Below are 17,701 nucleotides of genomic sequence, written 5' to 3' on the forward strand. Positions count from 1 at the left end.
TAACAGAATGCATTGTAAATAGGTTCCTCTCTCCCAGTGTTCCTGTTGTCGACCTTTGACCTTGCTTGTCTGGGTCTCTTCCAATAAGCTCTGAAATGAACATCTCAGAATGCTGAGCCTCCGGGGCCTACAGGGCATTTTCTCAGGGACCAGCTGCCATCACCCATCAGCGTCCGCTCCTGTTGGCGTCGCTGTGTGTCACCCAGCCTGCCTAGCACGCCCCAGGACAAATGCTTCAAGTGAGGCTGTTGCTGATTTATTTCCTGAAGAGAAGCCCCAGACTCTCAGCCCGTTCCTGGGCATGAAGACCCACCTCCCCAGGCCCCGCAGAGCAGCAGCTCATGATAGACTTGGCTCGTCCTCTCTCTTACTGCAGGAGAGATTTTGAGTTATTTCCAGGTATTTTATTTGAAGACTAATTTATTAACTCTGGATGTTCCTAAGAGCAAAGTACAGTCATGTTATCCACTGTATTAAAAGAGGCCCAACTGGCCCTCAGTGTGAACAAGAAGCTTGCCGTTCTCAGGGTTATCACAGAGAAACAAGATTGCCTTGAAGTCTACCAAGCCCAGCATGTGAAGATCCTTTTATCGAATGTTGGTCATGCTCCTGAATCCTACTCATATTCCATTTGTAACCATCTGGAACTTTCTGCTTAGTAACTTCGCTTTATTTGAATAATGTTGACATTTCGGGAAAGTTATTTCAAATTAACTCCCAATTTTTAGTCAGACGTTTTACGCTGTTTCAAAAACTCTGTTGGTTCAGATTCTTCCTGTGTTACTAAGTTAGTTGGTCCTCCAGATCCCCAGATACCAGTTAGCACATTCACCTGCTTTGCTAGTAAAGTAACATCTCATATGTTTTTCTTTCTCGTTGTTATACACTGTGTTAACAACAGAAATATTTAACTGAGAAGAGGTAGCATTTCATTTTTAATCACGGCCATAATTCAGTGTAACTTGAACAACACTTCAGCAACATCCTCATTTTAGGAGACAGTCAAAAGAGAAATATATTAACATGGCGTGAATTTGCACACTAGGCTTAAAAATTGTCTTTTTTCTTAAGCAAGCCTGAAGTTAATTTTGCTGTTATAAAAAAGAAAGAATTTTTTAAAAGAAAAAATAAGTAGAACTGATGTGTGGAAGAAATTCTGTTCCACTTACCTAAGACCTAACTGAACATGGTTAGACAGACAGCAAGTCTTTAGCATCTTGTTTGTGAAAGATAAAGTTCAAATGTACTTAGACTCCAGGAGTGTGCTTCATATGTTTGTCCAATAAGTAATTGAAGATTGTTTATTTCAAAGAAATATTGACAAGCCCTGACATGGGGGAGGAGAATTCTTGTAATTACAGGTATCTAAAACAATAAAGCCCTCAAGCCACAGAGGCTTGTTTTAAGTCTGCATCTTTACACACACAATGACTAGCTTTTCTCAGTAGATCAGAGTTGGTAAAGTCATACATCTCACTGTCTATTCCTTTATTTGTTCTTCTCCTGACCCTCTCAATTGGCTTCAATAAAGTTATAACCAGAGGTAAGTTACAACAAATAACATCTGTATGCAGAGTGTGTTGGCTCCACAATCTAACAAGGTTTTTCTAATTTTTCTGTGGAAGATAGTTTTATCCCTCAGGAAAAAGAGTGAATGTACAGCCTTCTCACAGAAGAAGCAATTAAGGGAAATGCATAGATCATAAAGGTCATGAAATAATAGTTTAAATGTATTTCTGTGATACAAAGAAAAAGAGGGTTAAGTTTTATTTTCCCTGAAAATGGTTTGGTTGAAGGCAGTACTATCCAGAAGTTGACCAACATGCCACGGCCATGGTCACGACCCTGGCTATCCTCTGATGAGGATATCCTTCTAGGAACATAAGTAGTTTCAGAAGAGCTGAGAATGATACTCCACTACATTCAAACACTACACATTTACACATTTTTGGTTAAAAAAAAAAAGACTGTTTTCTGCCTCGATGTTTTAGGGGACTTGTCTTTCCTATGCGGCCATGTGTTTTTTTTTCCTTTGCCCCATCACCCCTGCAGATGAAGAGATAGGGCAGCATGGCAAGCGTCTCTCTCTAGGCACTGGGGAGAGCTGGTTTGGAGTTTGCTCTTTTAGCAGGAAGTTGAGTAAATTTGCTTTTGGCCAGAAAGGAGCAGGTGGTATATATACACCTGCCTCTTCTGAGTGTGGGCTACTGTGTTCCCAGAAAGGCATCATAGAACGTGTATCGTCTGTGATGAGAGTAAGCCTGTACTACACCCAGGTAGCTGCTGGTACCTCTCCACACTATAATGTTCCTTCCTTGGAGCATAGGGAGACTTTTCCAGGTGACCAGAGGGCAGAGAGGTGAGGCCTGCCCTTTGGCTGGCTCAGCTAAAGACTGGAGGAGGAAGAAGACCTTGTACCTTAGGGTTTGGCCACAAGCATCGCTTGCTCCCTTCTAGGTTGGGGGCAGGGAGGGGACAGAAAACAAGACCATTGTTGTCATTTACCTATTTTCCTTAATGCATTTATTCAAAGTTTTAGTGTTTAAAGGGAACAGTGTCATTGGCAATTGCAACTGGGTTATTTGTGTTTAAAATGTGTTCTCTTCTTGGACTCAATGCGAAATCTCTCTGCTTCAGCTGGTTCCTCTCATTCAAGAAAAACAACTGGCTCCAAAGCATCAGCTTCACCATCTACTTCCTCCACCTCATCTCGTCTCAAAGCCTCCAAGGAGACAGTTTCTAGCAAAATGGGGACAGTGGGAATCACAAAGGGCAAGAAAAAAACTGGCAAGCAGCCACTGTCTCGACTGTCCTCAGAGGCAACCACTTCTGGCACATCTGACCTTAAAGGGGAGTCTTCGGAGACCAGGGTGGAGAGTCTCACACCCAAGCAGACTGTCCCTGGGGCCGAGGAGCAGACCACAGGCAAACCCAAGTCTGCAGTCCCTCCGGCCCCGGTGACTCCACCGCCTCCCACGCCCGCCCCTTCTCTCCCCCTGGAGGAGCGGAGCACTGTTGGCTCAGAGACCCCTGTCGTCCTGATCAGCAGTGGAGCCGACCTCCCTGCCTTAGATCCAGGTCAGCTTCTCTGCACTGAAGAGGCGACAGACAGAACCACTTTCCACTCAGGCACTGGCACAAGTGTTAGCAGAGAAAATGCAAAATGGTGAGTCGGGGCAAAAACCCCATATCCTGTCCATGTTACTGGGACTCAAGATCACTAACTAACTCACTCTACTGGCAAGGAAAGAACTTACTTTGGTTTCTTTTATAATGTAATCTAGTGAATGTTAGGTGAGCACACCTGTAATCCAATCATCGATTTATTTTTCTAATTGAATTACAGCTGATTTCCAATGTTAGTTTCAGGAGTACCGCAAAGTGATTCATATATGTGTATGTGTGTGTGTATATACATTGTTTCTCAGATTTTTTTCCCTTAAACTTTGAAAGATATTGAATATAATTCCCTGTGCTGTATAAATAAGTCCTTGTTGTTTATCTCTTTTATATATGGTAGTGTCTGTCTGTTAATCCCAAACTCATAATTTATCCCTCCCTCCCCCTGCTGTTCCTATTGGTAACCGTAGGTTTGTTTTCTATGCCTGTGAGTCTATTTCTGTTTTATAAATGAGTTCATTAGTTTCATTTTTTTAGATTCCATATATAAGTGATGTCATAGGATGTTTGACTTTATCTGACTTAGCCTGATAATCTCTAGGTCCATCCACATTGCTGCAAGTGGCATTATTTCATTCTTTTTGTGACTGAGTGATATTCCCTCATATATATAAATGTATTTTTACCACGTCTTCTTTATCCATTCATCTGTGGATGGACATTTAGGTTGTTCCCCTGTCTTGGCTATTGTAAACAGTGCTGCTGTGAACACTGGGGTGCATGAGTCTTGATTTTTCATAGCCCTGACCCAGGAATGCCGGGGGCTCCTGGAGACAATGGTCCTACTGACAGATCGACTTCAGACCTGTGGCTTCAAGGACGTTTAGAGTCTGCTTCATCACTACTCAGCGGTCCTTTTTCTTTTTCCTGAACAGTTTCCTCCTCTTTCCTTACAGTGATTATTTTAGATCTTTACCACTCGTGTCCAGATTGCTCCACCCACTCCTGAAAACCATCTTCATTTCAACAAGTTCATCTTCATAGCATTCTCCGTCTCTAAGAAAATAAAGAGGATCAGAAAAGAACTCTTTTCCAACTCCTTTTCCTCCAACCTTAGAGTGACTATCTTTCTTGCTTTCTCAATCCCCAACCCAGTTTAAGTGTTATCTCCTCTCTGAAGCCTTTTGATATTCATCCAGACAAGATTGGCTGTTACATATACTCTGACAGTGCTTTTTTTCTCCCAACTATGAGGCAGAACCAACCAGTCCATCCTAACGGAGATCAGTCCTGGGTGTTCATTGGAAGGACTGATGCTGAAGCTGAAACTTCAATACTTTGGCCACCTCATGTGAAGAATTGACTCATTAGAAAAGACCCTGATGCTGGGAGGGATTGGGGGCAGGAGGAGAAGGGGACGACAGAGGATGAGATGGCTGGATGGCATCACTGACTCGATGGACATGAGTTTGAGTAAACTCCGGGAGTTGGTGATGGACAGGGAGGCCTGGCATGCTGCGATTCATGAGGTCGCAAAGAGTTGGACATGACTGAGCGACTGAACTGAATGAGGCAGAACTGGGCTTCCCTGATGACTCAGTGGTAAAGAACCTGCCTTCCAGGAAGATCCCCTGGAAGAGGGCATGGCAACCCACTCCAGTATTCTTGCCTGGAGAATCCCTTGGACAGAGGGGCCTGGTGGACTACAGTCCATAGGGTCACAAAGAGTCAGACACTACTGAAGTGACTTAGCATGCACACATGCCAATATAGGAGATGCAAGTTTGAGCCCGGGGTTGGGACGACCCCTTGGAGTAGAAAATGTCAATCTACTCCAGTATTCTTGCTTGGACAATCCCATGTTTAGAGGAGCCTGGCAGGCTACAGTCCATGGGGTCACAATAGTCGGACATGACTTAGCAACTAAACACGAACAACAACATGGGACAGAACTAACCACTGTGTCTTATTTACTTCTTATCTGTAGCAACCAGTACAAAATCTGGTATGACATAGGCATGTTATCATCCAGTTTCCCAAGCCAGAATTCATCCTAGGGTGCTCATTCTCCTCTGCTTTCCAGATCTAATCACTCACAAAGTCCTATAAATTTTATGCTTAAAGATCAATAAGACTTGTAAGCTCTCCTGTCCCTTGAGTGTGAGGAGAAGACTGACAGAGTGTAGTAGATGTTATTGCCGATTCTGTCTGGGAAAGCCTTGGAGCTCTTAAATCCAGTCTCTTCTAAGAATGAAATCCAAATTCACTCTTTGTTTAATTTACTATTTCCCCTTTCAAAATAAATCTTTGTCATGTTATACTTAAAAAAAAAAAATAGTGCATTAATTAAGTTGATTTGGATCAAGAGACTCAAGTATCAACTTTAATTATTTAATTGCTAATAATATTGACCTTCATCTATTGAATACTTATTTGATGTCAGGAACTGCCAGTTATTTAATTCACATCAGTTTCTCCTGAAATATTTCTGTGTAATGTATGAAAAAAACTGATGCCAAAAGAGATAAGAGAGATTGCGCACGATCACCCAGGTAGGAAGTGACAGGATGTAAACCCAGAGCCGCACATCAGATTCATTCCTCTGTTGCGGTTCAGTCGCTCAGTCATGTCCGACTCCTTGTGACCCACGGACTGCAGCACACCAGGCTTCCCTGTCCTTCACTATCTCCCAGAGATTGGTCACACTCATGTCCATTGAGTCGGTGATACCACCCAACTGTCTCTTCCCCTATTGCCCGCTTCTCCTCCTACCCTCAGTCTTTTCCAGAATCAGGGTCTTTTCCAATGAGTCAGCTCTTCGCATCAGGTGGCCAAAGTACTGGAGCTTCAGCTTCAGCATCAGTCCTTCCAACGAATACTCAAGAGTCGATTTCTTTTAGTGTTGACTGATTTGATCTCCTTGCTGTCTAAGGGTCTCTCAGGAGTCTTCTCCGGCACCACAATTTGAAAGCATCAATTCTTTGGTGCTCAGCCTTCTTTCTGGTCCAACTCTCGCATCCATACATGACTATGGAATTTCATAAGTTTCCAAACACTTGCTTCAACTTCTTTTGTAGGTTTGTTTCTATTATTTTGAGTACTATCATTCAAAGGAAAGCCAAGGGGAGATAAATAAATGTTAATGTACAAATTATTTTTTTTTCGATATTTTTAACAAATGATACGAAAAAGGATATGTTGAAATGAATGCTTTCGGTGTCCTGAATACTTCCAGCCCAGAGCAGGTGTCTTTTAATTATTAGTGTTTGCTAGCATCAGCATCAATTCCAGTCTTTAGAACAGAACAGTCATTCGACCGTATATTTTTTGCTTGCCTTGTATGTGCCAGGCAATGTACAAAGCACCAAAGATAAAAATGTGGACAAGACATTATAATTAAGATTAGTTTTTACCTGGGCTTCCATGGCAGTCCAGTGGTTAAGACTCTGCCCTTCCATAACAGGGGCTATGGGTTTGATCCCTAGTCAGGGAACTAAGATCCTACATGCCATGGTTAATGGCCAAAAAGAAAAGATTTAAAAAAAACAAAAACAAAAAAAACAAGATTAGCTTTTACCAAAATAATTAGAGAAGAAGATTGAATACATGGATTCACTATTCAGTATATTAAAGAACAAGATATAAAATATAAAATAATTCCTCAGATAGTCTCAGGCACTGAGAAAGCGCATTTCCAAAGGTGACCTGATTCTGTCCAGCTCACTAGCAGAATCATTTTAGGAAGGGCACTATACAGTGCTAAGCTTCATGCTGGAGGCTTAATATCCTTCTTCAGCCCGAGTACTTGGAGGATTGACAGAGTAGAGAGGTGAGCATCTCTGCTCCATTTCCACTGGGACTGTGATCAGAGGGAGTGAGCTAAGAACATCATTAGACAACGAGGTATTTGTAATAGGGTTTCCTGTCAGTCAGGGTCACTATAATGCTTTCCTAGAAGAGGGCATGGAGATTTTCTCCTCTGTACATTCTTCAAAATTAAAAATTTAAATTACAGTTCATCCCACAGGGACAGTTTGTGTTTGCTTTTGAGTTAATGAGCTTGGAATAAGTAGTCTCTCAAATTTCCTTCCAAATGCTTTCTTCCGTTTTTAAGTGGAGATGTGAATTAGAATTTCTGGCTCTTCGTCTTGTGCTCTACTTAGAACTCTCCCTCAGTTATGTTTAGTCAACGAATGTGTGAAAATTCTGTCATTTTATGAAGAGGCTTTTGTTGGGAATGCAAATGTGAACACTTTAAGGACGACAAGTGGCCCTGTGTAAAAACACCTACTTTTATTCACATAGTGCAGGCTAGTAACTATTTGGTAGATTTCTGTTTGTTGGTAGGTTCATTAGTAGTGGATAATTCTGGTGTAATGTAAAGCAGAAACTAATACATCCATTTGAAGCCCATATCCAAATGAGATTTGACTCTTTTATCCACAAACATTTATAGAGTTCACTGTATTGTACAGGGTGCCCAAGATACGTAGGAGTAAAATAAGAGCCAAGTCATGAGTTGATTGATAAAAATTTAGAGTAAAGTATTTAATATTAAATTAAATATATAATATATCAACATAAAACATTATTAGGTATGAATTAAAATATAACATCACATTTGATAGGTAGACTGTGAATCTTAATAACATAACATTTGATAGACTTTTGAATCTGGGCTGTAGACTGGACTTGCTACCTTGTTTGGGCAACTCTTTCATGGCATTCTTGGGTTCCATGAACTACACATTACCTGCCATCCTTATGCTATAGAACATAGGTCTCCCCTCCACACAGGCCCATCGCCCGTTAGGAACCAGGCCACACAGCAGGAGGTGAGCAGCAGGTGAAACCGAAACCATCCCCCACTTCAATTCACAAAGAAACTGTCTTCTTTGAAACTGACCCCTGGTGCCAAAAAAGTGGGGACTACTGCTCTAGAACAATGGTTAGGTTGTCAATATAGGCAGAAGTCTTTAAAAACTGCAACACATTATAAAATGCAAATGATGAGATTAAAATAATAGTCAGTATCATGATAAATTAATGAACAGTGATATGAACAAATACTAGGACTCATTCCTGAGCTTTGTTCTGCTCCTCAGAATGTGTTAATAGTTGGCATATCTTTTTAATGTGCTTCAGTCACCCACACTGGCAGACCAATGGCCTCCAAGGGCAGTACACTAGAAATCCAGACTGTGAAAAAGTTTTTCCATAAAATAAATCTTCTCATATTTAGAGTGAGATTTCATACTTTGGAAGCAACGTGGTAGTTTCTCAGAAAATTAAACATAAGATTACTGCATAAACATAAGATTCTGCAGTTCTACTTCCGTGTATGTGTGCTTGGTCACTTCAGTTGGGTCTGACTCTTTGCAGCCCTATGGACTGTAGCCTGCCAGGCTCCTCTTTCCATGGGATTGTCCAGGCAAGAATACTGGAGTGGGTTGCCATGCCCTCCTGCAGGGGATCTTGCTGACTCAGGGCTCAAATTCACCTCTCTTGCACTGAAGGTGGATTCTTTACTGGCAAGTCACCGGAGAAGCCCGCTTCTGTGCATATAACCAAAAAATTTGAAAGCAGGTACTCAAACAGATATTTATACACCAATATCCATAGATGTGGGAAGATCCCCTGGAGTAGGTAATGGCAACCCACTCCAATATTTTTGCCTGGAAAATCCCATGGACAGAGGAGCCTGGTGGGCTACAGTCCATGGGCTCGCAAAGAGTCAGGCATGACTGAGCGGCTGAGCACACGTGCACATCCATAGCTGCATTATTCACAACAACCAAAAGGTAGAAACAACCCACACGTCCACAGAATGATGAGTTGATGAACAAAATGTGACATATACGGATGATGGAATACTATGCAGCTTTGAAAAGGAAGGAAATTCTGACACGTGCTACAACATGCAGGAACTTTTAAGACATCCAAAGTGAGTATAAGTCAGACACAAAAGGACAAGTGTTGCATAATTTCACTTAAAGAAGCACCAAAAAAATAAAATAAGGAAGCACCAAAGACAGTCAGATCTGTAGAGACAGAAGGTAAAATGGTGGTTGCCATGAGTTAAAGGAGGAGGAATGGACTCTTACTGTTTAATGGGTACAGAGTTTATGTTTGGGAAGATGAAAAATTCTGGAGATGGATGGTGGTGACAGTTGCACAACAGTATAAATAGACTTAATGCCACTGAACTAACTACGTCAGAATGGTTAAAATGGTAAATTTTATACTTTATGTATTTTATGCAATTAAAGAGGAAATTCCATATTTCCTCATTTGAAAACAAGAATTTTTGGCTGTTGGATTTTCCTAACAAGTTTAAAATTGAGTATTTCAGGCTTATCAACCACAAAGGGGAATGTTCAGTACCTTAGAGTCTGACAAAGTTGACCAGTTTTTATCATTCAAACAACTATTTAAAAAAATTTTTTTTTTTTTTGCCGTGTGAGCCCAAAGCACATGTTTTGCACTAAATGGTCGTTCAGAAGTGTGACATCCAAATTTGGATTCTTCTATTTATATCAGAAAGCAGTGTGGGGAGCTTTTGTATCTTAAAATGAAGATTGCATTGTTTCTGATGTAAAGTATTTTTAAAATTCTAGTCTGTGAAATTGGCAAGCTTTGTATGTTTATAGTAACTTTAAGTCAGAAACTTTTACCAAGCTAAATAATAGAAACTCACTGCATCCTTACATATCACCTTTCTTCTAGAGAGGCCACTTAGTTTTCACATTTTCCATCTTGTATTATTAATATAATCTTATGATAATAGTAATATCATAAAATATGACAGACAGTTTTATAAGTGGAGAAAATGAAGCACAGAGAAGATACATAATTTTTTACTGTTAGTACACTGGCTGTGATGAAAAAATAGGATTAAATTCACATAGCAGTTGAAGAAGATGTACTTTTCTGTGGCAGGACCCTTCTAGGTGCTGGGTGCAAAACAAGAGGAGTCCTCCTTGTCGAGGAACTTTGCAGGGCTGGGGAGGCAGACTGAGATGCATGTGCTAAGTGCGCCAGTTGGATGGTCTTCAGGTCACCATGGGAGCAGAGAGAGGGAGGCAAGGAGATAGTTTGAGGGGCAGTGAAAGATTCCTCGGGGAGTTGAGGCTTTAACCTAGACCAAGAAGGAGAAGTCCGAGTTACAGCCTCAAGAAAAAGTACAAAGTCAAATATCCAAGTGCTTCTGGCTCATTGTTCTTTCTACTGAACCTCCCTATGGCTAGGGAAAAATACATTTTCAAAATACAGTTTTACAATATTTATGTATTAAATGTATTGGTCACTACCTGGTCAATCCTTTTCATTTGCCAGATAAGACTCTAAAGCCTTGAGAATTAAGGAATGCAGTACTGTTGCGCTGTTTCAGCGACTTTAGCTGTCTGGTTGCTTTCTCCTTTCACAGCCCCGAGGATGCTTATGAAACTAGAGCTCTGTCTCAAGTGTTGGCATCACCCTCGAGGGTTGCTCTGAGCTTCACACCACCCCCATGTCTGTGCCTTTCACAGCTTCACAACCAAAGACGAGCTGGGGAAGGCAGCGCCTCAGCTCCTGACTCCTGGGCTGATGGGAGAGTCTTCAGAGTCCTTCAGTGCCTCAGAGGACGAAGGCCAAAGGGAATACCAGGCCAATGACTCCGACTCTGATGGACCTATCTTGTACACCGATGACGATGACGATGAAGAGGATGAGGACGAGGACGGCAGTGGAGAAAGTAAGACTTTTCAAGAGGGAGGGAGGGAGGGAGGTCCATGGTGGACAGAAGCAGGTGCATTCTGAAAAAACAAAAGCGTCATCAGGAACCAGACACCTGATGTTTTCTTTCCCCTCATCTGCCTTTCTCAGATTAGAAGTGTGTATCTTCTGAAGGTAAGGTGTAGGTGACAGACCTTTCTGAAAGATGATTCCACAGGGCAGAGGGGTGAGGGAGACAGTCTGTGAGGCCAGTATGCCTATTTGAACTTGTCTAAAAAGTCAGATGACAGAGGCCTTTTTCGGGTTGGTCAGAGATGACCCTTCTACCCTGGGACCTTTCTTGAATAAGGAGCATCAATGGGTATTCACTGGATTACCCATGGGAGGTGTTTGAGAATTTCACTCACTTTTATACTGTGGTTTAAAATGAGAAGTGAGTCAAGAATGACTAATACCTTTTAAGAACTAAAAGTAGTCACTCAGCTATAATAATAAAATGGTATGCTTTCTAAGAAGGAATGATAGTAAAGTGGACAAGGCCAACCATTTACATATAACTTAGACAACTGGAAGGATGCTATTCTTTAAAAAAGCTTCTGAGAAGGTTGACTTGGGAGGGATTCAGTATGGAATTTACAGTTTATGGAAAGTTATTAATATATTCATGATTAAATAGTAGTTCGTCAAATTCCTTCTAGTTTGTACTGAATAATAAAAAAAGATCATTATTGAACAACAGTAAAATCAGGCAACAGCAAAAATCATTGTCATCCTTTGGTGTTTACTATCCTCTATGAGATATCAGGGATTCTTAGGTAATTTAGGTGGGAGGGGGGGATCAGGATGGGGAATACATGTAGATCCATGGCTGATTCATGTCAATGTATGACAAAAACCACTACAATATTGTAAGTAATTAGCCTCCAACTAATAAAAATAAATGGAAAAATAAATAAATAAATAAATAAAACATTGGTATGGAAGATAGGGGCCTCCCAGGTGGTGCTAGTGGTAGAGAACCCACCTACCAGTGAAGGAGACATAGATACAGGTTCAATCCCTGAGTCAGGAAGATCCCCTGGAGGAGGAAATGCCAACCCACTCCAGAATCCCATGGACAGAGGAGCCTGGGGAATCCCATGGACAGAGGAGCCTGGCAGGCTACAGTCCATGGGTTCACAGAGTCGGAGACAACTGAAGTGACTTAGCACACATGTGTACATCGAAGATAGACTTCTTTTGGCGTGGTTTTCTGAGTGAAAGGAGGAAAAAAGAAGACAAAGATATATTATACAAAATAAGCAAGGAGGCTAGGTTTTTAAGACTTGAAAAAGAGAAGGAAAAGGTATTATGTATTCAGTAATTTCCATGATATGCCGTCTCAGCAGAATAAACTTCAGGTACCACTATTTGGTTCCTTGGACAGAGGAGCCTGGTAGGCTGCAGTCCGTGGGATTCAAAGAGTCAGACACGACTGAGCAACTTCATTCATCATCACTGTCCAAATGATGAGGTGATAGTTGCAGGTTTTTTCAGTTTCCCAACATTTTTCAGAACATTAAAAAACAAACAGTTCCTAGTTTTTCAACATGAATTGCATCTAACATGAAACTTTTTTTTTACTTTAGGTTAATTGAAATTCTCCTCTTGCATGTGGATAAAGAATTTGGTCTGGCTCTGTTTAAAAAGCCTCTGCCGTGTGTAACCTGAGGGCCACTTGTTAAAAGCCTTTCTCTGCGCTTCTGCTTTTTCCAATCCTCAGGTGCTTTGGCAAGCAAGATACGACGAAGGGACACTCTTGCTATCAAACTTGGCAACAGACCATCTAAGAAGGAATTAGAGGACAAAAACATCTTGCAGCGCACATCTGAAGAAGAGAGGCAGGAAATCCGACAGCAGATTGGAACCAAGCTCGTCAGGTAATTGCTGACGTTTGGGAAGAGTGCTGATGAGTTCTTGCTTTTCCCTCTCCTGCAGTTCCCTGCCTAACTGAGATCACCGTGAATTCCTCCCGGAAGGGCATACTTGGCCTCTCTGATCTTTTAAAGTTAGTCTTTGATGGTAAATCACTCAATGAGCCTGCCTTTATTTTAAAAAAAAAAATACTGTTTTTTTATTTTTTAATTTTTTTGGCCATACCCTGTAAAATGTGGGATCTTAGTTCCCTAACCAGGGATCAAACCCGTGCCTCCTGCAGTGGAAGCTTGGGGTCTTAACCACTGAACCACCGAGGAAGTCCAAAGCACCTGCTTATTGGTCCATCTAGCCAGTTGGCTTTGAGGTTGCCAAAGCCTGATCCAAGTAGGGATAGGCTCTTTATATAAAGGACCAGTTAGTGAATATTTTAGGCTTTGTTGGCCAGACAGTCCCTGTTGCAGCTGCTGGACTCTGCTGTGGTAGCATGGAAGCAGCCATAAACAATACAGAGACGGATGAGTGCGGTTACATTCCAAGAAAGCGTTCTTCACCAAAACAGGCAACAGGCCACGTTTGACCTGCCACCCATAGTTTGCCCATCTCCTGGTCTGATTCACGGACTCCCTAACGTTCCTGAGATTGCCGCAAGGTTCTGCCCTGGGGGCTGTGAGACGATAGAAACATTAGTTAGTGTCAGTGGCCAATTACATCCAAGTCGGGGAACCATAGCCCCTAAATGAAAACTTCCCACTTTTTACTCCAAATAAATGGTCTCTGACTGCACTTCCTGCTTTTAGCCATTGTAGGATGTCTACTTTGCCACTTATGTCTTTGGGAGCCCATGTAATTGGCAGGGGTTTTTTTAATTATTATTTTTATTGGAGTTATTTATTGGAGGTATTATATTGGAGTTTATTTATTTTATAATTGCTTTGCAATGTTCTGTTGGTTTCTGCTGTACAATAAAGTGAACCAGCCCTATGAATACATACATCCCCTCCCTCTTGGACCTTCTTTCCACTTCATTTCCCCCATCCCACCCCTCTAGGTCATCACAGCACCAATCTGAGCTCCCCGTGCTATAGAGCAGATTCCCACTAGCTATTTTACACATATTAGTGTATATATCCTGGTCTCCCAACTCGTCCCACCCTCCCCTTCTCCTCCTGTGTCCACATGTCTGTTCTCTACATCTGCATCTCTATTCCTGCCCTGGAAATAGACTCATCTGTACTATTTTTCCAGATGCCACGTATATGCGTAACGGGCAGTTTTAATAGACGTGAGTGCTGAAGCTCTCCTTTTTATTATCGATATAAGCTTTTATTTAAGTATTATTTTGCTACCGTCCCTCATGCTGCATTAAAAAACAGGTTGCATCAGTTAGGGAGAAGGGAACAGTCTGAACCACCAGAACAAGATTTGGAGGTAGGAGAGAAGTCCTCCCTGGCTTGGGTGTCGGAGATTTCTGTGACTGTGGTGTACCTGCAGGGTTGGCCATGGACGTTCCAGAAGCCATTATCTGTTCCACAGATTGAGGCCAAGCCCAGCACTCATGCTGGTAAAATAGACGGTACACCGAAGCCATGGATCCTAGCGAGCACTTAATACAATTAAGTATTTTTAATTAATTTAAATTATCATGTATCCCTTACATCGGTAAAACACTTTTAAACATTAAACCCAATGTCAGCAACTTTATGAAAAAATAGACATGTCTACCTTGCTCTAGTTCAGTGTTTCTGAAGAGCAACTTAAAATGAGAAAATCATTCTAAAGCAGTATTTCTTTACATGGTAATACTATCTGGAAGGTTATACAAGAAGGAAATAATCCAACAGGGGGAGGAAAAAAAAAACCACTGTATTTTACGAAGATATTTATTTCAAGGGTATTTATAGCAATAACAAATTAAAACAAACCCCAAACACTCCAAGACAGGGACTGATGAAGAACATTGTGAGAAGCTGACACCATGAAACAACCATGTTGTTCACTTGCCCAGTCGTGTCCGACTCTTTGCAGCCCCGTGGACTGCAGCACACCAGCCCTCCCTGACCCCATCATCTCCTGAAGTTTGCCCAAGTTCATGCCCATTGTGCCAGTGTTGCCATCCAGCCATCTCATACTCTGACACCCTCTTTTCCTTCTGCCCTCAATCTTTCCCAGCATCAGGGACTTTTCCAGTGAGTTGACTGTTCACATCAGACGACCAAAATACTGTAGCTTCAGCTTCAGCATCAGTTCTTCCAAAGAGTACTTAGGGTTGATTTCCCTTAAGATTGACTGGTTTGATCTCCTTGTGGCCCAAGGGACTTGCAGGATCTTCTCCAGCACCACAGTTCTAAGGCATCGATTCTTTGGCATTCTGCCTTCTTTTTGGTCCAGCTCTCACAACCATACATGACCACTGGGAAGACTGAAACCTTCACTATATGGACCTTTGCTGGCAGAGTAATGTCTCTGCCTTTCAACACACTGCCTAGGTTTTGTCATAGCTTTCCTGCCAAGGAGCAATCGTCTTCTGATTTCATGGCTGCTGTCACCGTACACAGTGATTATTATCTTTATAATAATGATAAGTTCTTTAATAGATGTTTAATAGATGTATAATTTATGTGGGGCTGCTCTCATAGCTCAGTTGGTAAAGAATCCACATGCAATGCAGGAGACCCCAGTTCGATTCCTGGGTTGGAAAGATCCCCTGGAGAAGGGATAGGCTACCCACTCCAGTATTCTTGGGCTTCCCTTGTGGCTCAGCTGGTAAAGACTCTGTAATGTGGGAGACCTGGGTTCAATCCCTGGGTTGAGAAGATCCCCTGGAAAAGGGAAAGGCTGCCCATTCCAGTATCCTGGCCTGGAGAATTCCATGGACTATTGCAAAGAGTCGGACACAACGGAGCAACTTTCACTTTTGGGGGGGATTCCCTAGTAACTCAGTAGGTAAATAATCTGCCTGCAATGCAGGAAACCCAGGTTCAATCCATGGGTTGGGAAGATCCCATGGAGAAGGAAATGGCAACCCACTCCGGTACTCTTGCCTGGAGAATTCCATGGACAGAGGAGCCTGGCGGGCTACAGTCCGCCGTATCACAAAGAGTCGGACATGACTGTGTGACTAGCTTTTACTTTTTCACTTTCATAATTTATTTAGAATTTATTTAGAATCTAGAGGGATCAAGACCCAGGAGCCTTTAATAATTTATGAGATTTCAGTAGGTGAAGAGGGAGAGAAGGGCATTGCAGATAAAGATAGTCCATAAGCAAAAGAAGAACAGTGTCTTTGGGGGATAATATAGTACAGATATGTAATATAAGATACATGAACGGCACAAAATTTGGCTGGCATAGATGTTCACTGGGGCTTTCTGTGGGCTCACATATTAAGTGAATTTCAGGATAGCTCTAATGAAGATTAAATGTTAAACTTTTGAATGAGCTATTCAAAATATCATTGATTTTAATTCTTCACACCATTTCTATACAGCCATAAACAGAGTTGACACCATCTTGTATTAAGATTGCCTTTGATGTATACTAATTTAATTTGCACAAATTCAGTCTATATCCCGAGGAAGTTTTTGTCAGTGATTAACAACAAATTAATAATGTAAGTAAGACCAAGACCAAGGGTTATTAGGCCATTGAGCTCTTGTGTATAAATGGTTAGGTACCAATCCCAACTGAGCCTGGCTTTTCTCGAAGGCAGATGGGAAGGGCTTATGTAGCCTAAGATAACTTTATATGTATTGTAAATTTATTTGAGATCCCAAAGCAGTATTTTCCTGAAAACACTGTACAATATAGATTGTGCATGTCATGAGTTGATATGAACTCTTGAGCAGCAGGCTTTTCTTAGATTCTAATGATCTGTATGTTAATTAGGGTACAGGCTAAGCTGCTCTGAAAGAAACTGTTAGTTACTCAGTCACGTCTGACTCTTTGTGACTCTTTGGACCATAGCCTGCCAGGCTCCTCTGTCCATGGGATTTCCCAGGCAAAAACATTGGAGTAGGTAGCGACTTCCTTCTCCAGGGCATCTTCCTGACCAGGGCTCGAACCTGAGTCTCCTGCACTGTAGGCAGATTCTTTACCATCTGAACCACCGAGGAAGCCCCTTAACAGAGACCAAAACGTGCCGTGGTCCAAGCAAGACACTTTCAGGGTTTGTTTCTTTTTCACATCACAGCGTGGAAGGAGGTGGGCTGTCCAGTGTGAGTGGGGTACACAGCTCCTGGCAGTCACACAGGTTCCCGGGTTCCTTCGTCTTGTTACTCTTCCGTCTCCATGATATCCTCATCTGTATAATCCAAGCTGGCTCACATGGCCATGTTCAAGTGCTGGCCTATGGAAGAAGGAAAGAGAGAGAAAGGAATACACTCCCAGTCATTTTAAGGGTAAAAAGCAGACGTTACAAATACCACTTCTGCTCACATCCCAAATCACAAGAGCTCAGTCACATGACTGTAGCTTGCCACTGGAGAGGCAGAAATTTATAGTTGTGTGTTTAGCTAAAACTCTGGGAGTTCTGCTTCTAGACAAAAGAAGGGAGGATGTGTAGTTAGCAGTCTAAGCCACAATCTCTAGTCTCCAAAGTAATGCAAGGGGGCTTTTATTTTGTAGGCTTAAAAATGGATTTTTGTGTAACGTTTCTGGTGATCCACTGGTAAAAAATCTGCCTTGCAGTGAGGGGACTTGTTCAATCCTTGGTCAGGGAACTAAGATCCCACATGCTGTGGAGCAGCTAAGCCTGCACGCCACAGCAAAAAAAAAAAAAAAAATCCGCCATGACTAAATTAACATCCCATGTGCCACAACTAAGAGCTGACACAACCAAGTAAATAGTTTTAAAATGGATTTTTGTTTCTCAAAACATAAAGAAGCTTTGCTTATTGCTTTATTTTGCATCTCCTGCTAAGGGGACCTTGTTTGTAACCTGGCTTGTATG

General features: G+C 41.8%; 1 protein-coding gene across 10 annotated transcripts in view; it reads left to right on the top strand.

The window, feature by feature from the left end:
• The window catches only part of PHACTR2 (phosphatase and actin regulator 2), a 214,523-nt gene that overhangs the window by 161,516 nt on the left and 35,306 nt on the right, over positions 1-17,701 (top strand). For all 10 annotated transcript variants that reach the window (XM_061130307.1, XM_061130302.1, XM_061130309.1 and 7 more), the window contains 3 exons: positions 2,638-3,166; positions 10,650-10,855; positions 12,599-12,755. In XM_061130307.1, coding sequence (XP_060986290.1) covers positions 2,638-3,166; positions 10,650-10,855; positions 12,599-12,755 — 892 coding nt within the window. The remainder of the gene's footprint in view (positions 1-2,637; positions 3,167-10,649; positions 10,856-12,598; positions 12,756-17,701) is intronic.

The sequence above is a fragment of the Dama dama genome, chromosome 26, assembly GCF_033118175.1.
Source record: "Dama dama isolate Ldn47 chromosome 26, ASM3311817v1, whole genome shotgun sequence".
NCBI classification, from domain to species: Eukaryota; Metazoa; Chordata; class Mammalia; order Artiodactyla; family Cervidae; genus Dama; species Dama dama.